Here is a 23031-nt window from a genome sequence, read left to right as displayed (position 1 = left end):
TGTTAGATATTTACTAAATTAGAAATTATAATCAAACTGCAATAATAGATAGGCTATTTAAATAATTTTATTTGGGAAGTCAACACCTGCCAATGTAACGCACACAAAAAAGGCTTTATGCATCACTGTTTGAGACTTAATCAGTTAAACATCATGTTAAAATCAACTCTCATTAAATTGAGACTTTTGAATGTTCGGTGTGATATGTCAGTGTTTTTAGTGGTTAAAGAGGGCCTGAGGTGTGAGGTATCCAAACAGAACACTGGGATTAAGACTGGTAAACCTAACAGTCTATGTTTCCTATATAAAATATTACAATGCCAATAAACCAAAACTGAACATGAATCATTTACTCCTGTGCTTTATTTAATCTTTTTTCACAGTTTGAATCACCTCACCTCTTACCTCAGGCCCTGCAGGCCTGCACTGTCTCTTTTTAGTAGCCCATCTTAACAGGCCTTATAAAGCCCCCCAACCCCAACCCCTCTCTCCCGATTTTATGATTTAAACCATATCCAAGGTGAATGCTGGAAAAGCCACGGAAGAAAAACATATTTACAGAAAACGAGGTTGTTCCTATTAGCGAGGTTTTAGGGTGGTAGTGGATGTAGGTAGCATCATTTCAAATGGTGCCAGAAAAAAAGTGGCGGCTAATTAAATTAAAGAAGCGCTGTAATGAAGTAGAACCGACACTTTCTACAGAGTGGGAAGGAAAACAGCCAGAGTTTATACCTTGTGTCACATTTTTTTTCTTCTTCTCATTTTTTTTTTTTTTTTGGCTGGAAACATGAAATATAATGTTAAAAGGTTTTTAGAAATGAAAGGTTTGGTTGTTCAGGTCTGCCTGTGTGAAATCTTTTTAATTAACTCGCTCTCTTTCGGCGCTGTTAACTTAACGCGCGTGTTGTTGCCTGTATCTCGCGTGCGTACGTGCGTGCTTGTGCGTACACGTGTATGAGAGCGCGTGAGAGTGCGCGCGCTTTCCGCTATACTCTGGAATGCAGCCAGTCTCGGCTCTTTTGAATCCACACTCCGCTTCCAAAACCCCAAAGCTTTTGATCTTTTTTTTCTCTCTCTCTCTCTCTCTCGCTGTCTCCTTACCCGGAAGAGAACCCCCTCTCTCTCGCTCCCTCTCTCCCTCTCACTCTGTCCTCTCTCCTCTCTCTCAGCTGGGATGAACGCACACGTGGAAATGTTGGCCCGGCTCCACACTCGGACCAAATTTAGTCATACAAAGGCGAGGGAGAGCGAGGAGGGAGGGAGGGAGGGAGGTGGTGGTGCTGCTGCTGCGGGGCGGTGAGGGGAAGGGAAGGGAAGGGGGGGAGGAACCGGGCGGGGGGAGTCGGGGATGAAAGAGCCAGCCGCCGCAAGATCAAAGGGAGCCGCGGCTCCGCCCCGCTAACCCCACCTCCGCGCTTTATAAAGATCTGCCTCCCCATCCCAACTTTGATTCTCACGCAATCTCTCAGTGCTCAGACAGACGCAGAAAGCACGCCACTTCCACTGTGTTTTTTTTTGTTTATTTTCCTTTTCTTTTTCCTGTATTTTCTCATGAAATATTACACACTTCAATGCCTCCAGTTCTTTTCTTTTAAGCCGCCTTTCCCTATGTTCGAGGCCTGTTCTTGCACATTAGCACTAATTCATTCTTAATTTATTACTTAATTTATTTATTCAGTGTATCTATGTGTGTGTGTGTGTGTGTGTGTGTGCACCCCCCCCCCCCCCGCAAGAAACTGTAGAAAACATTCTGTTGTTGTTTCTCTCTCTGTGTGTAGCCCATGTGCTAATAATGAATTAATATAATCTATGATCAAATGTATTGATATAGAGGATAATAGATCAGATGGGTGTCTGAAATGTTTTAGCCTATTTGTATTTCTAGTGGTCGCTGACATGCAGAAGTTTAGGGAGCCCTGTCTATTATTTCGTTAGACCTTGATATCACATTGACTTATCTCGTCACGATGGAGACTTAAATATATCATTTTATTGAATGACTGTAATTTTTATGTCAATAACTCATTCTGTTGTAAACCAAAACAATTAGAAAAAAACAGTTTAAAGGGTGAAAAAGACAGCCCCCTTTTGCCCCCAAATGTTCCTAAATAAATACTCAAATTAATTGAAGATAAAGCTTGAACGACCTTGTTAGCCTATTAGGTTGGTGAAAATGTAAAAATGAAGAGTGTTTTTTTTTCTTCATCTTTTTTTCTGTGGCCTCAGCTACTCGGTGTTTCTACTTAAAATAACATTATTGCCATTTCTTGCGTTTTGATGAAATTCCACTTCTTCTGCCTTCATGAACCTAACAGGCTCAAGCTCTTGTTCTTCTCTGTTTATTATCAATTTTTATTTATAATGATTGTTTTCACCCATCACACACAGAGCGCGTGTCTGCCTCGTCGCTTCTTCTCCTTCTTCTTCCCCTCCTGTCTGCCCATTTGTTGTGAGCTGTGTATAAATCTCTCTCTCAGGAGGAGTGTCAATCGGTGCGGTGTCAATCAGAGCCTCGGCTTCCCTTTCATCTCTCCTTCCTTCCAGTGACTGAAGAGAGAGAGAGGGAGAGGGAGAGAGAGAGAAAGAGGAGGAGGGAGCACAGCTACATTACCAACACACACATACACACACTGGTTACATTACACTGTGGAAGCAGTGCAGGGAGCAGTGGGAAGTCGGTCCACGGCGCCTTTCCGCTGTATCTTCTTTTTTCTGTGATTGTTTTATGACTTTTCTCTTTCTTTTTTTTTGCTTTCATCCCTCCTCATGACCCGGCCGGCTGCGAGGATGTATTTTGAAGCATGAATGCGACTCACAGCGAGGCGTGTTGATTCGTCTGAGCGTTAAAACTGTTGTGTGTTTTCCTCCAGTTGCACATCCATCAGTTACCTTTTCACCTCTAGACGGTGATTGAGTTTTTGTTATAGCCGACTGTGGCGTTCAAGGACGACTCCGCTTCTTCACAGGACCACCGAGGAAATATTTTCTCCACACTTTTTATAGGCTAAATGCACTTTTGTAGCGTTGAGTCATATTATTATTTTTTGTTACTGGACCGTATCCGTCGTCAGCTGTGCGTGTGTTGACTGAAAAACTAGTGATGAGATTTTAACTCGTGGTTTGTCTCCCTTTTTTTTCTTTTCTATTTTTTCCTCATGACATTGAGGCGTGCACAGGACTCTCATTCCGACCCCTTACATCCCAAGTTTTCCGGGTCTGAGTTTTAGTTTGAAACACTCGTGTTGAAAGGGAGGACGCCGACAGCGAGACACACACTCCTCCTGTTGCTTCAGTAAAAACACACCGGCAGCGTGTTCGCACGCCGCTTCCTCTTCAACTGACTCCCCGGTCGACGCTCCGGTGCAACGGGAGAGGAGGACGGTTTTACCCAGTCAGTCGGTTACATTGGGGGATTTTGGTGGGAGTTGTGCCCCCCTCTCTCTCCACACACACACACAGACACACACTCCGTAGTTACGGACAGTTGTGGCGTGTGTGTGTTGCCTTCAGTGTTCTTGGTGAAACAGATACAGTAAAAAGCATTTGAAAGAAAGACAGAGAAAGACAAAAAGACAAGTCAAAATGCCACAGTTATCAGGCGGCGGCGGCGGAGACCCGGAGCTGTGCGCCACAGACGAAATGATCCCGTTCAAAGACGAAGGGGACCCGCACAAGGAGCAGATCTTCGCCGAGCTCAGCCACTCGGAGGAAGAGGGAGACCTGGCGGACATCAAGTCATCTCTGGTCAACGAGTCAGAGAGCAGCCCCAACAGCAACAGTCACGATGTGAGTAATGTGTAATGCGTGTTTTCACTTGATGTGGTGAATGATGAGAGAGAGAGAGAGAGGGAGAGAGAGAGGGAGAAAAGGTGGGTATCAACTCTGAACTCCCATCACACACAGAGGAGAGGAAACGGCCTGTAGCAGCCTGTTAACAAAGTTGTTTTAATCAGCCTTTTTAATCATGAATAGACCTAGGTTTCATTGAGCTGTTAGCACTCTGATGTCAGTGACCTTCTCAGTCAGAAAGATGGATAATCTGCACCAAAAAGAAAATCAGCTAAAAGCCCATTAATGTGTTTCTGTCTCCTGACATATACAGAGATTTATATTGTATATTATTCATTTTTATCATCAGGATTTCTGTCTGATTGAATATGTAACCTACAAGTTGTGTTCAGTTGTATTTATATCGTCCTGTGTTTTACTGCGACTTATACTGCTGTGTGTTTTTATTTCAATTGAAAATGATGCCAGGAAACCATCCAGATGCTCCTCCAAAAACACCACATCATATATTCTCAATAATCCCCTCACAGGAGATGCTCGAGGCCTAAATGTGTTGACCCTCTGTATCAGTTACATTTTATGAATTCATTGTGAAATTTTGATCAAAAAAATATATTTTTGGATGCAAGAACTGGGGCCTTGTGTGCTGCCTGTGAGAAGTAGGCTACTAGCTGTGGTACACTGTAACCCTCAGCAGCTGTAAACACCAGCACATGAATCTGTTTAGCAAAAGCTATTGACAAACAAGATTATTAATTTGCTTCAGAGATCAAAGCTTATAAAATTCTACCTAAACAAAAGGACACTATCCAGTTATCTGGTTATCAGGATGCAGCATTTTCCTGCCAATTCTAAATGTTGAAATTATTATAATTATTATTAATATTATTATTATTATGGTGGTTCTATTTTGTGGTGCCTATAAATATTATTTTTTTTGCATATTTTGGGGTATGAGGTGTACATATATTAAACACATTCACAGTTGCATTTGTTTTGGCCTGTCGTCACTGATCAGATATAAATGGAGAATATTAGGAGGCAAGATGTGTCTATCAGAAGAAATTCTTCAATGTATAAATGCGTTGAATTCATTGTGTATGTAAATGCATGTAGAATCTCAATGGGGGAATTATTAATGATGAATTTTTAATGTTTCTAAAATTATTGCTCTCCTGCTTTACACTCGGTACTTGCATTTTTATTAGCACACAAAGGCACAGAGTAGGTATAAAACATCACGGTTGAAAATTTTCGACTTAATCTTTTTTTTTTCTTCTTTTTTTTTCCTGCATCTCGTCTACCCCGTGCACTGACCTCGGGATGCAGGCTGCAGCTTCCCCACTACAAAGTTAGTCGGCTGTTTTTGTCATTAACCGCAGTGTTAATGAAATTTCGGGCAAATCCTGAACAAGACTGTACACATTCACCACCAAATGTCCTAGAGACGCACAAGACAGAGGCTGAATGTTAATTAGGAATCCAGCAAAGTTCCCTCGCTCAGCTTGAAGCCATCCTGAGGGGTCTGAACTCCAAAAAAGAGGTCCTCTTCCCAATTCTGACTCAAAAAGAGAAAGGAAATGGATGTGCGAAGTGCAGGGATTTTTCTCTTCTTTTTTTCTTGCAAAAACTCTATGCACCATTTTCGTTTTTTCACTTACCACAGAGGGTTTTTTAATTTATAACACAAATACACTCGTATTTATTTGAATTTAGAAGGAGGCTTAAACTGAGAGATGAAAATGAGAGTGGACCTATGGTATTGAAAACAAGTTAATTTGTAAGCTCCTTAAGGACATGAAGCTTAATTAAGTGGTTCTTTTGAAGCTTTGATGCAGGCTGCTCCGTCACCCCTCTATAGATAGTGGTGTCTGTGTGTGTTTGTGTGTGTGTGTGTGTGTAAGTGTGTGTCTGTGTGGTGAGCTTGTTCTGCTTTGGTGACAAGCAATGGGACAACATTTGTCCCAGCACTGTTTGTGAGTGTCTGACCGTATCACCATGTCTGTCTGTGTAACCGCCTTTGAAGGCCCTCCTAATTGATTCAGCATCATTTCATTTCTTTTTTTATTTTGTATTTTTTTTTTTACAGGCAGCTAGACAGTCCCAAATACCGCAAGATTCATATCATGAAAAACACAGAGACCATCCGGAAGATGGTAAGTGACACAGCCTTCAGCGAGAGCTTGTTAAGTCGACTTTTTAAAAAAAATGTTTTTATTGCAGTCCCTGTGCTATTTAACTGCTAGAAAACTCTGGATTTTCAGAATAAAATGTGCTGTAGCATGAGATGTTGAGCTGAGTGTGAGAAAGCACCACCTCGTTTTTTTCCCTACACAGAAGTGATCAGTCACACTGTTGCACTGTTGGCCCCTTGTTCTTATCAGTTCCCCTGTTTCTGCTGCCCTCAGACAGATAATCTCTGATCCAAGCCCGCTCAGGTCTAGTCATGCTATACCTTCATGGACACAGCTACCTGTTACCTACCTCACAGATGAGGGTTCCTGCAGAAAGGGGAAAACAATGAATACTTGAAGTGAAAGCAGGATAATTATGCTCCTTTTTTATTCCCTCGTGTTTGACATTGGGGATGATCATTAGACCCAATGTAGCACAGTTGGTTCAAAATCATATTTCCTGTGCTTCTTATTATGCATTTACCCCCCCCCCCCCCCCACATACATCAGCTCTGCGGCTGCACTGTCACATGCAACACGTTGCTGCCGCTCGGGGCTCATTGCACTCTGGCTATTGTAGTCTGACCCCGCTGCTGCAGGTCATCATTATAGGGCTTTTAGGAGGAGTGTGTCTCCTCTTTGTTCCCCCTTTCACTCCAGAACAGGATCCCCCTTCAAACCAAACACTGGCTTTCTTCACAACAAGATCCATGTTGCCATCAGGCTTGTATACGAAAAGAACACCCCCTCCCTCCCTCTCTCCCTCCCTCACCCACCTCCCTCCACCCCTGGCCTTATTACTGCAGCGCGCAGTTGAGTGGCGAGTGGCGTTGTATTGAGGCCTCTTGTATAAATCTCCCCCTCTCAGGTCAAAGGCATAGAGGAACAGTTGGGGCGTCTCCTGTTTTGACACAGTCTGTATGTTCTTCTAATTGGTGCTAATTGGCACAGAGGGGCTCCATTGTTCCTCTGTATAATGCGACCCTCCTCTGCAAGACGGGAAGAAAGGGCACAAACAAAAGGCTGAGGCAAAATAGGGCACGGGTTAAAGCGATGGACAGCGATACCATTACAGCATCAGAACAGAGGCAGAAGTTTGTGTCCAGCTTTATGTGCTTGGTTGACTGTAAAACACATTAGGAATTTGGCATCTGAAATATTTGTTTTGTGTTTTAAAACCGCGCATGGGGGAGAGTTTTGATGCTAGTTGTTTTAAATCTTGTTTGTTGATGTGCTTTATGTTAATAAACTGACCTCTGTTATTTTTCCCAACTTTTTTTTTTTTTTTTTTTTGATTTTTTTTATTAGGAAAACATCAAGACATGTACAGCAAAGGCCATCCGTACTCGGGCTACCCAGGTTACATCATGATGAGTAACATGAACAATGACTCCTACATGAACAATGGCTCCCTCTCGCCACCCATGCCCAGAACGGTCAGTACCTGCTCCTGTTTTTCCATGTCACGCCATCGCTGCCATGAACTCAGAGCTGAGAATAACCTTTTTTCTTTTTTAAACGTACAAAACAAAATTGGGAAAGGATCTCTGCCTCTCAGTTTGTGAAAAGTATAACCTGTCCATAATTTATCAAGGCAAGGATATTGTATTTAGTGAAATCATATTTTGATAGAAAATAAATAATTAAGATATTAGTTATTTTCTTTAGAGGCGGGGTTAAAGCTAAGGGGCTTCTATGATTGTGGTAAAAGGTTGCGAAGTGATGTCGAAATTGCTGGTCTGAAACAACAAGTACGCTTTGTTTATTAACAAGTGCTTGATGGGTGGAAAGCCCAGACAAACATGGCGTGTGGTGATTCACAGCGGAGACTGAGCTTCCATGTTGCACCTGCTCGGGTTAAATTCACAATTACAGAGAAACTACAGTCTAAACTACAGACCAGTGAGGACAGATGACAGAAGTTGGTTATGAACTCTCATATTAATGCCACATTTTCCACTATTAAAAAGCAAACAAACTAGTGCACAGAAACCTGTTGATCCACCTGCCCCACAGACTGTGAGTTACGCTGAACTTACGCAAACTTTAAAAATCATTACCACTGACATTGTTTGACAGTGGTGGTTTCAGCTGTTTTCGCAGCCCATAGTTAATGTAAAAAAAACAAAACTGAATTTTTTAATAAGAATCATGGTCCTTTGAAAGAATTACAATACTCAGTTCAGCACTTCAAGATGTGATAAATGTGTTACTTACAGTATATCCAGCTCAGTTTTCATAGTTGATTTTCTGACCAGTTCAGTAAAAAAATTGCAAACATTTGCTTTTGTGAGCTTCTCATTTGTTTGCTTTTCTCGATTTCCAGTCACTGTAAATGGAATAGTTTGTGGTTTGGATCGCTGGTTAGAGAAAATAAACAATCTTCGATGTCTCAATGGGCTGTAAAACCTTGTGATATGCACTTGTTTTTTTATTTTTTTATTTTCTTTGTAAGATTCAAGAGACCAGACAATGAATCCTCTAATTAGCTGCTGTGATTTCACAACCACAGCAGCACATTTAGTTTCTAATGTTAAGATTGAAAGAGAAAACCATCCCTATAAAACTCATAAATCATTCAAATTTTATATCCTAAGAACTCTGACCTGAATTTATAAATTGTAAATTAAAAACAAGTTAGAGAATTAGCAATCTCTATATGCCTGTAGCATTTAATGTTTGTGTTGTATCCGTGCAATATTTACCCTCTTGTATCAGCATTGTTGATGTTGACACCCGTCCCCTTGACAACCCTATGTGAACGAATGCTTGCCATATTTTCCAGCAGATTAGCATGAGATATAAAGTATTTCTCATCTTGTTAAAATCTTAGGTGATGCATGTCTACATGACCCATGTAAGCCCTCTAATTAGCCCAGCATGACTGAGAGAGGCCTGAAGGCAGCATCACGTCTGTGGGGCTGCCTCTGCAGAGGAGTTTATAGCACTGACCAGGGGTGGCGTGTATTGTTGGAGAAAATGTCCCTGTAACGGTATTAATTTCAGGCCAGCTGCAGGTCTCTCACTGGCGGCTTCCTGTGTCTGTCCCGTTTGCAAATTTCTCCTCTCAAGACAGACATAAAACGCAGGGCACACCAGCAGCTGTCCACTCTAATCCTGTTTTGTCCACGTCTCTGTATCACACTTGGGAAGACAACCAGGCCCAGTCTGGCTATGGTTTGGTGCCTCCATACAGGAAACGTTCACACATGGTGCGGCGGAAGCAAAAGCCCTGGGTTGTTTGTGCCTTTTGCTGTGCATATGAGTCAGTTTCATCAGGGTAAAGTTTTGAAACGCGACTTCTGTGTTGCTAGAAGAATCGACTTTCGGAGGCAGATGTGATTGTCGGGGGCAGATGCCACATGCTGCGCGTAAAGGATCTTCATTCATACGCAACTCTATCATGGAATGATGTTAAAATTGCATTGCTTCCCCTGTGCCAAAGTTGAAGAGGGTGAAAGTAAGTGACATTGTGGAGAAAACGTGATCCTGATTACCTCATGATTCACCCTCTTCAGTTCAATAGTTTATGGGAGTATGATGCTTTCCAAATTCTTTTTATGGCTTGTTTTCTGGTCAATTTTATCATTTTATTCCCATCGTATGCACTGAAAAACCCGTAGAGGTCTGTATGGAGACCAGCTGACTGTATGAGAGGAAATTACCCCTCACTGCAGATGAATTAGACCAGGCAGTTAGGCAGCGTACTCGCTGCCAAAAACTTTTAAAGCCCCGCTTTCATTTCATTTACCATGGCTGCTTTATTTTTTTTTTCACCCAATTTTCCCCCCTCGCCCTGTCTTCAATAAAACGGTAGTCATTTTATATACGTTTCTCTCACTTATCCAATAAAAAAGAGCCAAGGCTTGGTGGAAGGATCACGGAACATGAGTCCTCTGGCTTTCTCACTGATGTCAGATTGCTGCCTCTGCTGCTGGCCATCGCAGCCACAGTATCTGCAGGCCTGGGATCGGTTTTCACTGAGATCAAAGGCACATTCTCTCTTTCATTCTCTTCCATCCCTAGCCCCACCGCCGCCCCCAATCCCAGTAGTTTAGATTGATTTCCATTGACCATGACATTCCTGCACATGCCGTCCAGTCATGATGGAGCTGTTGGGGAGTTGCTGATTGTCAGCAGATTTTAGTGCTTCTAGCCTGATGGGTCGCCTCCGCCACAAGAGCTGAGATTTTTGGTGTCGAGATGCCTGATGGTGCTCAGTTTCATTTACTGTATGGTTAATGAGGATTTCAAACAACGCTGACCACATCAAAGAGTCACTGGTGTGGTATAAATACACTGATGTTTATGTAAACCTATAGCTGTTTTAGGATGGAGAGTCCACAGGCTAAAAGTTCAGTGAGGGCCATTTAATCATTTTGTGATGTGATGTGCCTCAGGGGGCATTGTGTTTGTTGGAACTGGCTCCTAGTTGTATATAATTTAAAGAGATTAACATGTATGTTATTCTACACTTGCATTACTCATCGGCCTGTCTACATTTACTGTGCACAGAAAACATCAGGGAATCATATTTATATATTTCTAAGTTCATTAGTGGTTAGTGAAAAGCGACCACCTTAGCTTGTGAAGATTTATTTTAGGTTGATGACACACTCACAGGACAGACCGGTTCCTGATTGTTCTTACTGTGCACAAAAAAACAACAACCCAATGTTTGGCTGTGAAAATCAAGGAAACTTGTCTGTTTTAAATTTTTTGTCCGACTTGGAGTTCAGCTTCAGGATGGGTGTGGCTTTGTGAAACGATGTCCAAGCCAAGAAACCATGTTAAGCATATGCATGGTAAAAAACAACACCACAAATATCTCTGAAGAAGAAATCAAGCTGTGTGAAGTTTCTTTTAGTATAAATGATAGAAAAAGAAACGAAGGAAACGAGGTTACTGCAGAAAACAACGACCTGGTCAATGAACTGTAATTGCAGCATCTTCTTGATCAGGGTCAGTGTGTCAGTGTATCAAAGGGTTTTGAGATGCAGTGGATGTGGAGCCTTGTCTACATGGCAGTGATTCACACTTCCTGTTGTTAAAAATAGATATCAGTGAGAATTATCCTAATGCATCTCACACTGGTTGTGAAGTATGATCTTCAAAGCATTTAGGATGTCATCACTCCAGGTTTGATGTGTTGAAAAATAGGAGTTGGCTGCTTTGATGGGCTTTGTCTTTTCTCTTCAATAAGTGATCCTCCCGCCTCCTGAACTCCGCTCAGGATTTTGGAAATGACAGTTTCCAAATAAAGATCAACACGCGCTTGATGGACAGGACATATTTTTAAATGACCTGAAATCCATTCTCAAAGCACGTCCCTGTTGTCACATAAACACCCCCTCCTCCTCTTCCTTTTAGTTAAAACCACAAAACTCCCGTCTTACACGCTCCTCCATGGGTTTTAAAACCAATCCTACAACCCCTGAGCTCCAGACATCCGACCAAAACCCTTTTGAATAAACTCATAAATGCATCGTTGACAAGATAAAAACCCAGCTGTGTGCTCTCGGTGCTGAAATGTTGATGATGATGCAGAGATACAGTTGAGGGTTTTTCACCTGGGTGTGAAGATGTGTGATCGGTGATCTTCAGCTATGTAAGAACAGTCTTACGGTCACAGGCTTGAAGGGAGAAACGGATAGAGCCGCTGATATATATATTTATTTTTTTAAAGCCGATTTTTGCTACTGTGGTCGGGGGGGGTTGAGTTTAGAGAGCTCCCTCTCCTTTTGCTGTGCACTCTTTTTCCCTTTGGACCCTCAATTGCAGATCCTCATGGCGAGGAAGAGGGTGTGTGTGTGTGTGTGTGTGTGTGTGTGTGTGTGTGTGTGTGTGGAGGAGGGGTGTAGTGCTGCATTTTCCTTTGATGTAGTGGGAACGTGACGGATCTGCTAGCCAGTGTCTCGCAGCGTGGAATCACTAACCCAGGCTTACCTAACGGGATTTGGTAGGACCGCTCTGGTGTCCCTCAGTGCCATGTTTGTCCTGAGCTCATGCCCCCAGCACTACCGTGGAAGATCCCTGTTAAAGAGAACACTACATTTACCAGCAGCCTTCCATGTACACACATAATGTTCTAGATGGCTGCTTATGGCACCATGTGTAGTTCTTCTTCTCAATGTCTCTCTACAGGGTGGACATGCCGTGTGAAGTTTATTAGACTTCAATGTAGCAATTTTGCCTTAAAGCAGCTGAACTCCATATGATCACTGATCACTGTCAGCTCATTTCATCTCCTTTATGTAGTATAGTACCGTGTCTATGTATAGTTTTGTCTTAAAAATACCTCCTTATGATATGTAGCAACTGTCAAAACGTAGAAGCGTAATTGCCTCATTTTTATGCCACACATATACCAAATTAGTAGTTTTCTTCTGTCGGGCCAGCGTGTGTTTTCAAAGAGCCGCACTGACATTGATGTCATCTGCTGTGCAGCTCTATCAAACGCTGAAATATGTGTGTGTACACATGAAGGACAGCACCCAGAGACCTCACACAGAAGAAACACTTGCCGTCTCTCGGCTCTTTGTAGTACCGCCGGGGTCTCGTTGTTTTATAAACAGCGCCATTAACGCCAAGGTTCCTCCTCGTCCTCCGCTGTGTACGGTGATGCTGGTTGACACATTTGCTCCATATGCATGGTGCTAATGACGCCATGTGGTTGCAATCACCTTATCAGTGCGTTTCATCTCGTTTAATGGAGCCGAGCAGAGTGATTCTCCACCAGGACGGAGAGATATGCGTTGTTGTGTAAGATGAGAGCTGGAAGGAGAAAAAAAAGAAAAGAAAAGACAATCGCAGCTTAACTTTCGGGATGATTTATTTTTCTTGGTAGTGCAAGTGCGTGCTGATTGATTTACGATTTAGATTTTGAGAGAGAAAATATGTGTGTTTATGGATTTCTTTGTTTAGATGATGAACACATTTGTCTTTGGAGTTTATTGTATCTTTTTCTAACGCATTAAAACGAAAGTGGCAGGTTTTAGGCAGCGTCATGATGGCGATACGAAAAAAACAAAACAAAACAAGCACTAGATATAATCAGAAAACCATTGTAGAAATGAGTGATGCAGATGAAAGGATGGCTATTTATGAAGTGAAAATCATTAACATTTAGTGTGTAACACATTGAGAAAATGTGTGTTTTTATGCGTCGAGGAGGAAAGCAGTCAGGAGTGTCATGGTTGTGAGCATGTCACACAGGCACACTTAACCCCTGTTGATGTTTATTTTGGGCACGTTACCGCTCAAAGCGCAGCGCTCATAGATGATGACACTTTCTTCGCTCCCCATCCTCCCACTGAATTGGATGAAGCTTAACCAATCAAGCGGTGCTGCCTGGAGCCAGTGAGTCAGGCTTCCGCGGACAGACGGTTTGCTGAGGCCCCACAACACCTGCTCAGAGGGCTTCACTCTGCACCAGCAGCCTGCCACTGATCTCCAGGGGTCAGCGAGAAGGCCCTCACCAAGGTTGTCCCTCATGCCCAGATCTGTTTGAACGGCCTGGGTGTGGACTTCCTGTAAGGGTGGATCAGAAATGGAGACGAGAGGGCGGAGTGTTTCATGAGCGCAGTGTTTTTTTGTCAATTAGTTGTGTAACTGTCGTCACTCTTGGCGTTGTTATGACTGTGCGTAGCTGGAAGAGACTGTGGGTGAAGTGGTGGTTTCCTTAGCCTGATGCTGCAGCATTAACGATGAAACTTGATTGAAACAAATCTATTTTTTTACCATCGTTGTCATTGTTTGTAGTGTAAAAATCAGTTTGATATGCCCCTACTTCTCACGTCGGACTTATGGAGCCTTCATCCATGATTGAAGCTTGGACAGTAGTCCCTAAAAAAAGCCTGAACAGCACCTCACTGTTCCCTGATACAGCTGTAAAATGAGTAAAAACATGAATAGCTTTATTGACTCCATCCTGACAGCTTGTAGGTCTATATAGAGACGAGCAGTGTTCCAGCTAGTAAACTGCAGCAAGGGGAACAATAGGACCACAGGAGTGAAACATGGGTGCAAATCCTGCCGGCTGTGTCCAGACTTCAGAGAAGCTCAAACAGCCCTCACTTTGTCCAACCAAGAAATAGAGCTATGATCAATAGCTGCTCTGTTGTATGAAGTTGGTCAGTCTCTGGTGCGCTCGCGCCCGCCCTCCCTCCTCCCTCCCTCCTCCCCGTTGCTGTTTCATATTTTTCAGAAGCTCATTATTTCTTTCTGCTGTGGGTGTGAGTGCTAAAGAGGCTCACATGCAATGTGTATCTGACAGCGCTGAAATATTAATGGTCCCCAGTGTAGGAGGTTGGTATAGGGCCTGCATAGTTACAGTACAAAGGGTGCCTTCTCGCCACCAGGCTTTATTAGCCAAGCTGTTAAATGAATAGATGGATATATAACTTGCGCTCTTTCTTCATGCCGTCCTTTTGGTGTTTTTTTTTTTTTGCGCAAAACATCAAACTACTTTCTCTACATCCTACCAAGTAAGACTCAGACTCTCACGTTTTGGTCTTGCGCGCCGACACACACACATGCACAGACACATGGTTGTACGTAAGAGCTACGCTGCTCTGTTGAGTTTTTCTGTGGGAGGACAAAGAGGAGGGCTTTGCTATCAGTTCGTTTTGTGTGGTCTTGGCCATAAAAAACACCCTGTTCTTTGACTGTGAAAAAAAAGCTGCCTGTCTTTAATTTTTGGGAAACCCATAAAAGTTTGTCGCTCCTTTCATATCGGCTGCAGAATTGAAAACAAATGCTACATTCTCCCCTCCTCTCCTTTGAACTGGCCAATTATGGAGTTGTGAAAATAAAAATCAGTCTGTAGATCTCTTTACCCTCGCTCTTTTCTTTCCTTCCTTCTCTCCCCCCTCCTTCTCTCTCTTTCTCTCTCTCTCTTTCTTCCTCATTCACTTTCTTTTTTTTTTCCTCCTCCCCCCTTGTTTTTGAAGAAACTGAAGGGGATCACTGATGTCAAAGTCAAAACCAAGAGCATTAAGAAAACTGGCGAAATGCAATACAGCTGCAATCCGACATGACGCTAGAAAATAGGGCTGAGGAGCAGAAAGCCTCTCTCCCGTATTCCCAGGGCGCGCAACTGCTCCCGGCCTTGGCTTTGATCTCTTCAAAGCCTCCTGCCTCCTACTAGATGGAGAGTCTTGGCTGCCGCTCGTGAGCGCTGGAGAGAGGCAGGGAGGGAGGTGGTGGTGGGGGGTGTTTTTGGTGGTGGTGGTGGTGGTGGGGGGGTGGGTGAGCCGTCGTCTTTTCCTTTCCAGGGCTGAAATCAATCACGGTGCCGAGGCAATTATGCGTAATTCAACCCCAGCCAGATTAGTGACTCTTGTTACCTGAGCGACCGGAGCTCTGTAATCTGTGAGACACACCGGCCTCACCAGGAAAGGAGTAGCCAGTAACAGGCGAGGGCACTTGAGGGAAAGGAGGGGATTGAGGTAGTGGTGGTGGTGGGTGGGGGTGGGGGGGTGCTGAAATGCAAGGCTGCCATGCTGCTGTCCAGCAGAGCAAAAAATCAGAGTACAATGGAGTGATTACACTTGCAGATGTAGCCATATTTATGACGGAGTGGATAGAGAGAACAGAAAGAATGAAGAGCGCTGATTGCCATGGAACTCGCTAGTTAGTGTGCTAACGAGCCAGGTCTCTCTTTTGTGTTAAAACATGTGCGTAATGTCACCTCCACTGCGCTTCCACTCCCCCCACCACCACCACACATCCACAGCCCTGTCCCCCCCTCCAGTGCCATATCTCTATCCCTCATGCCCTCCACAGCCGGCTCCGAAATGCAAGCTTGGCCAAGGCTCCTGCCCCAGGCGCCCAATTTACTATGGCTGGAGAAAAACTCAGTGGCCCCAAGTCACAGAGGAAAACAGCAGAGCTGAATGCTGCTCTTTCCCTGCTGCTGCAGTTTCGTCTGATCTGTGCAACTGTTTCAGTGTCTTAACACACAGCAGTGTAACAATTTACACCCTTCTGCTTTTTTTTTATGTGGCTTACTGAGGAGATTTATCCCAATTATGTTTGCTCCTAGTTTAGGCAAATCTAGAACGTGGTAGGAGTTTGATGCTCATGACTAATACCGCCTAGCGTATGTTATGAGATTATTTATTTGTATGCCTTTTTCTTTTTTTAAGCCTATGATATTTTGGTGTGGGATTTTAAAAACAATTAGTTGAAGGTTGGGTGGAGTGCAGATGAAAAATTGCACATTCACTAGTTAATTGGAAATATATGATCGCCCTGGCTTTGATTCTTCCCCTGCGCTCTGTCTGTAAGCGCTGATGTCACAGGGATGAGAACAAGGCTTTGTTTTTTTTTTTCCTCAGCAGTCACTTGATGCAGGATGATGAAACCCACAAAGATATCTAGCAAGAATGTGTTTGTTCATCTGATGAGCTTGCCTTGTGCTCCTTGTTTCTTTTGATCATCGGACGACTTGGTTGGTAATGGGAGGCACTTATTCTCCTTGTGGGATGTACACATTAAATAAATTAGATATACCGTCCTGTTATAATACAATGTAGCTCATCAGCACCGTGATATTGTGTGATAGTTTTAACAAGGCAGGCTGACGGGGAAGTGGAACAGTCTATAAAAAAAAAAACAGAAAATAAAGGTCACGCTGAATGGATTATGTGGCATCAATGGAGCCACCGTCCAGCTCAGCAGGAGCCCTTAAATCCACTAGCAGCCGTAACCCTCAGCTCAGGGGCCAGGTGACGCTTTTCATGTCCTCCAATGGAGAGACATCACAGAGGCATCCTCGACTTTGAGCTGCCCGTCATCAAACAATGCATCAAAACATCAAATCAGTCCACCCCCACTGTACCCCGATCTTTTGATATGACGGACGGGGGAAATGTAAGTGCCCACAGTGCCCCCTTGACCTCAAAACTGCATTTTTTTTTTACCCCCGTCCCGTGATTGCAAACACCAACAAACCTTCCACACTACACACACACACACACCAACAATAGAGCGAAAAACTTTTGACTTCCTTACTTGTTTGACCAAACAGTTGGTATCTGACCTGGACCCACAGAGCTGCTCAGTTTTATGTGGGTCTGCCTTGCCCAACTTGTCATTAAAAACAGGTTGTGGATTACCATAGCTACCCCACAATGAGAGCTGATGGCGCTTACCAACCATCTTGGCCATAAACTCTGCTGTGCCTGTGCTCATAGAGAAACATAAACATAAATGTAAACATGATTGCACAGAAAATAACTTAACATCAACTTAATAGTAGAGGAGCTACACATAGATTTGGGGAGTTACAGTTTCAAGCCACAAGTAAGGGCATTTAAGATGAAGCTTTATGCTTCGCTACGTTTAGTATTTTTTGTAATTTGCAGTCTGGAAGAACAAAAAATGATGCATTTATGTAGTTGCCAGTTAATTGTCTGTTGAATGACGGATAGAGTCCCTTTTACAGCTCTTGAAACTGAACAAAAGAACAAACATCATCAAGATAACTTAAAACAGTTACATCATGTGTTGCAGCTCATTCAATCCAACCGCCCCTCCATGTGTAATCGACAGATTAGACTGTATTCAAACATGGGGTAGTTCACCATGAATAAATCTAGCTAAGAGCTGAATTGCAGCCACGGTGTATTCATTGGGTCGCTTATCATTCAGATGTGTGGCATCAGGTGCATGAGTGTACCCTATAATGTCACTATAACCATATGCTCTGAACCTAAGGAGCTCCCTTTGTGCTCCAGAAATTTACTATTAGCATTTCTTTAGCGGTATCAGGGGATAAGCAGACGTTGTCCGTTGCCATGTTGTACATGGTCATTGTTTTGTTTGTATTAAAGCCCATAAAACCCTGCCACAAAGCTAATTGACGGGGCGGAGTTTTCATGTGACCGTTCAGATCCTTGGAGAGGTTCTTGAAGTGTTCCCTTTTTCTGTGGAGATGGAGAAAAGCCATTTGTTCGGAGGGGATCAGATTTGAATAGCTTTGTGCTTTTCATTCAGATCTTAGCAGGGGCGTGTGCGCCTAGCTAGAAAGAAACCCTAAAATGTGTGGTTTGATTAATGACTAATTCCAGGCTGAAAGGCAGTTGTTGGTAGTCTTTACCAGTTAATCCCTTAAAACGTGGAATCACACCCAAACAGTGGGCTGCTGCTATTGTTGCACGGTCCATAATGTGAATGAGCCGAAAGGTTTCCAGAGTGATCCACAACCATGAATGCGTGTCAGCACTGTGACATGAGCCTCGTCTGATTACAACCAGGACCAAAACCCATGATATAATTTGTAACCTAATACAAAAACAGGGTTTTGTCTAATAATGTAAAAAGATAATTTTTTAAAGTAAAAAAAACAACAAAAAAACACGACAGAATGGGTTTATCCTCAAGAGGAATGGTGCACTGAGGTGAAAGAGCACTAGTCATGTGACTCTGGGGTCAAAGTTCAGACCACAGCCAGGACACAGGTGGTGATATAACACCTGAGGCAAAGGGGGATTTTCAGGACCTTCCAGTTTGCCAAAACATTACATAACCTACATACTGAACCCAATCACAAGAAATTGAATCCAATTCACCCATTCTCTATTTTTTATTCCATTAAGTCATCAATGGTAGAGGCTCACTAACCCATCAATATTTTTATTCTTTCTATTCTTAAACATTATGTGGGTGGGAGCGCATCTGTCTGAGTGAAATACAGACGGAAAACTAGGTCAATACTCTCTACAGCTCAGGCAGAAGCAGCTCTCATTCAAATCACCTCCCCATCCACATTTTCCTGGTGTGTGCCATTGAAAAACCTTCCCTGCAAACACGGCAGCGCCTCCACAGCCTGTGCTGCTGCTGTCTGCCCCGGCTAGCTCGCACAGTGCTAACATTTACCACCTTCCCCTCGACAGACAGCGGTGGTTGCGGAGCATTGCGTTGCGTTGGGGCTAGCTCGGGCTTAGAGAGAAGAGTACTGTCTCTAGCTCTCGTCTCCACAGGTAGAGACACACAAAGACCCCCACCAGACTCTTATTTTCCCCCCCTCAACGCTGAGCTTCCAAATCCAAACTGACAGCCATTCATACCCAGAATACCTGGGCGAAAGCTGAGGAAGGGAGAAGGGGGGGCACTATCTAGGTGTAGCAGGCAAATCCGCTCTTGTTCGACGGCTCTATGAAGCTCCTGCATAAGGCAACTCATCAGCACTTTTTCCCCCCATTCTGCACTGCATTTTCTCGCCCCTCTTTCTCTCTGTCTCTGGTATTGTACGGGCTGCTAAGGTTTTAGCGTGCTAGCTGCAGATAGTTAGCCTGTGCTGCGATTTTATTTGTGTCCGACACTCGGGGGCCCTTCGTGTGTTGTTGTTGTTGAATGTGGATGTTGGCACCACCATGCAGCCTGGCATGAATGTAGCTACTCAGCAGACCAGAGCTGGCTTCTAATGATAAATCATGCAGTGTGTTAATGCAGCAGCGGGGTTGCTATAAATAGCTGCTGGAGAGGGATGCCGATTGATTCAGGAAGAAAAAAAAAAGAAAAAAGACAAGTGTGCTCCAACATTTCCTGCTCGTGGTCAGTTTTAACGGCTGATTTCAAACACAAGGCCCCAAGTAGGACATTTCCCATGATGTGGGACACACAGCTGATCAGATTGATGAGGCACCGACACATACAGCGACAGGCTTTTGACTATTTGGATTCAAGGTAGCTGTGTTTATATCTATATATCAGCTACTAGTGCTGATAAATGATGATGGTGGTGATGCTACAGAGAGCAGCCATGTTCTTTGTGGGGGTATAGTTGCCTAGTGGGTACTCTAGTGTGTGTGCGGTCCGTCTTTTGTGTGTATGTGTGCGCATGTGCCGCTCGCAGGCCTGCTGACAGTGGCACTTCAGCAGAATGTTTGCCCTTTCCTCAGTCCTTTGATGTGACCAGGTCCTGCTGTGATAATGAGCCTTGTGCCCCGCCGCAAGGTGAACATCCTGCAGTTCGCCCAGGGCGCTGCCAGAGCAGAGGCCCAACCCCCCACCACACCTCCACCACACACACACTCTCTGCAAACACGATTGCGGAGGAGCCGACCTCCACTCAGAGATGATCAACTCCCACACAGCGCTTGGATTGTGTGTGAGCATGGTGGCAATTGTTCATGTGGCATGGAAACATTTCACTGCCAAAACCTTCAGCCGAGACAGTATATACAGTACACACCACATGGCAATATGGTCAAGAAGGGAAATGTAATACAATAATAGGGAAGCTGTACACAAACTTTGCATCTTACTATCTTGCATGCATTTACAGTATAAATTTGATGATATGCTTTATTTTCTATTTGTGTCAACAGATCAAATTGAATCACCAAAGTTATCCTGTGCCTGGAATGGTAATTTTTGCTTTTCATTTTCATTTGAAAAATATATTTATGTTTGGCCTTGTTCTTTACTTCTTGAGATTATAAATGGTTGGCCAGGGCATCTCTGTAGCAACACCTCACCTCAACACAAATGGTGCTAACATCGTCAAACAATGTTGTGACACATTTTGCCTTGATTAAAAAAAAAGAAAAAAAGAAAGAAAGAAAAGGATATTAGCTCCTGTTATTTGGATGTTGCGCTTGGCCATATTGCAATTTTGATTACATTGCGATTAATTGTGCAGCCTTAAGCAAAACCATTAATTAATCACTTGAACTGAGCCCCATTGTTGCCTTAAACACACTGTTGCACAGGTTGGCATGTCCCTTCATTATCATTTTGTTTATCTTTAGGGAATCCACCAGGACGTTGTATGTTGCATCTGCCTAAAATAGTCAAAAGTACCCAAGGTCCCATACCCAAAAACTACAATGCCCAGCAGTTTTTGGAAATGAATTAGCCCTAAAGGGGAGCTGTGCAAGTCCGGTCGCTTTTTCACCGTTTTGATCACTTTTTTCTCTCTAAGGAGCTCCCCCTACAGTTTCAGTCGTAAAAACTCACCGCTAACCATCCCCCGGCCATGTGCATTTGTTTCCAACAAAGGCGGCAAGAAGGCAATCTGTGGAGCGATGTCTACCGAGGTGTATTACGTTAAGAAAGATTACGAATTACTGGGCGTGTTTGTGTCGTAGTGCCGTAAAGCAGTCTATGTTTCTCGCGAGACGAGATGTTGGACACCGGGTCGGAGATGCTGATCTTGTAAGGTTGGTTTTCGGCCAAGAGACCCAAGGTGGAAGGCAGCAAGCCTAAATTCACCCTGACCTCTTGGATGACCTTTTTGAAATGAGACCGATTGTTGTCTTCCTTCACTTAACTCGCTGTGGCTTGGCTGAAAAGGGGAAAAATAACTGGATCGCTCCTCATGTTCTGTTGCTCTTCCCTGGGTTTTTAATAGCTCCACGACATATAGAAATTAAGAGTTGAACAGTTTATAAAGTGGATCAAGTCTTTTCATCTGGGGCAGGCACATTTCACACAAATTATCTTCTTTGCACGTTGAGAATGTCAGTGTAAGAGCTAGCGTGATTGGTTTGCTCGGAGCACACGCTCTTCATGCCAACTGAAGGATGATGGGTAATCCACCCCGTCGCCTATTCACTTGTGCTTGGTGGTAGCGGGGAGAGGGGGGAACTTGGCTGTTAATAGCTCCTTTGTGTTCATATGTAGCATGTATGTGTTAAATTCATTAAACGCGTGGTTATTGCAGCCTGATCCACCATGTACATCCACCATTCACCATGTACCATAACCACATTTTACAGCGTGTCTATGTGCCCTTTTGAGTCAATGTTTTTTTTGTGTGTTTGTGTGTGTGTGTGTGTGTGTGTGTGGATTCCATGTTTATACAGTGACATGTGTCGGTCATATGTGTTAATGTGAAGTGTTTGGCGTATGGCTTGTGCGTCCATGTGGGTGTAACGGTTGTATTTAGAGGGCTGGCGTCACAAGTTTCCTCACAACGATAAATTGGCGCTGCGACTTAGCCACTAAAACCATAACACTGTGTATGTGCTTCATGCTTCTTTTTTTTTGGGGGGGGGGGGGGGGGGGGGGGCTGTGTGAGCCATTTGCACCACTCGGCCTCAAGTTTGCGTTTGTCCCTTGTACCTTTTTAACCAGCTGGCTTCAGCCTTCAGTGTCATCGCCTCTATTCAACTTTTGGACTCTTGAGTAGCATGCAGGATTTCTGATTCCAATGAAAAGAGGAGGGAGAAGAAGAGATTTTTTTTTTTTTTTTGGGGGGGGGGGGACTTCACTGATGTTAATTTCTCTCCAGGGCAGGCTTTTCCTGTTATTCGTAGCCTCCTCCTCTTCTGTCCCTGTGGTTGGCTTCGCTTGTTCGTCTCATTACCCCGGGCGCGTGGTGCTCCATCGCTCGCTGGCGGCCTGGCTTTCTTCTCCATTAATTGGGTTTCGTTACATTAAGCCCCCTGGCTAAGGGGCCATCCTGCCAATAAAACATTCCATTTTTAGCACTCCACTCGAAGCTGGTGGGGTTCAACCAGTGCTACGAATGGTAATTGGTTATTTATTTAAGCTTCCTCAGGTTGGTCTCCACTGGTTTTGGTAAAGAGAGGGAGGGGAGGGAGTGAGGTATGGTCCCTTTTTTTCTTTTCCTGGGCTGTAAATGGGAGACAGTGAGAGAATGTTTGCTTACTTTTGTTGGGAAAAGGTTGGACAACTTGCACAGAAACGCACCTGAGAGTGAACACCTGGTCTGAGGGCGACTCTGTATGATTTCAGCTATACGGACACACCCTCGCTTCATACTCAGACTTTCAGCATTTACAGAGTCTTTCTGTCTGTAATCTTGGCGTCTTTATGAACCATTGTCAGTGGAAACAGTAGCCAAAGACTATATTTAAACAATCACACGAGGGTGTGTGCTCTCGGCCAGTGATTCACTGTTGTCTTAAAAGATTTCCTCAGGTGGGAATGGTGTTATTTTATTGGAAATTCACAGCAAATTATTGCCAACACTATTTGCCCTGTTTCCTGTCTTGTCTTTTTTTTCCTGTTAATATCCTGGGCCTTTTTTTTTTCTTTCTTTTTTTTGGTGCATACTTTTCCTCCAGTGTGCAGAAAATCCCCTGAGTAGGTG

At 43.7% G+C, this 23031-nt stretch overlaps 1 protein-coding gene across 2 annotated transcripts in view; it reads left to right on the top strand.

Annotated features, from left to right (window-relative positions):
- Positions 1-3582: 3582 nt before the first annotated feature.
- lef1 (lymphoid enhancer-binding factor 1) overlaps positions 3583-23031 on the top strand; it is a gene marked incomplete at both ends in the record, with an annotated part of 43753 nt that continues 24304 nt past the window's right edge. For both annotated transcript variants that reach the window (XM_083990909.1, XM_083990910.1), the window contains 3 exons: positions 3583-3786; positions 5879-5945; positions 7272-7399. In XM_083990909.1, coding sequence (XP_083847035.1) covers positions 3583-3786; positions 5879-5945; positions 7272-7399 — 399 coding nt within the window. The remainder of the gene's footprint in view (positions 3787-5878; positions 5946-7271; positions 7400-23031) is intronic.

Source organism: Trachurus trachurus (assembly GCF_905171665.1).
Source record: "Trachurus trachurus genome assembly, chromosome: 1".
Classification (NCBI taxonomy): domain Eukaryota; kingdom Metazoa; phylum Chordata; class Actinopteri; order Carangiformes; family Carangidae; genus Trachurus; species Trachurus trachurus.
This window is presented reverse-complemented; position numbering and strand designations above follow the sequence as displayed.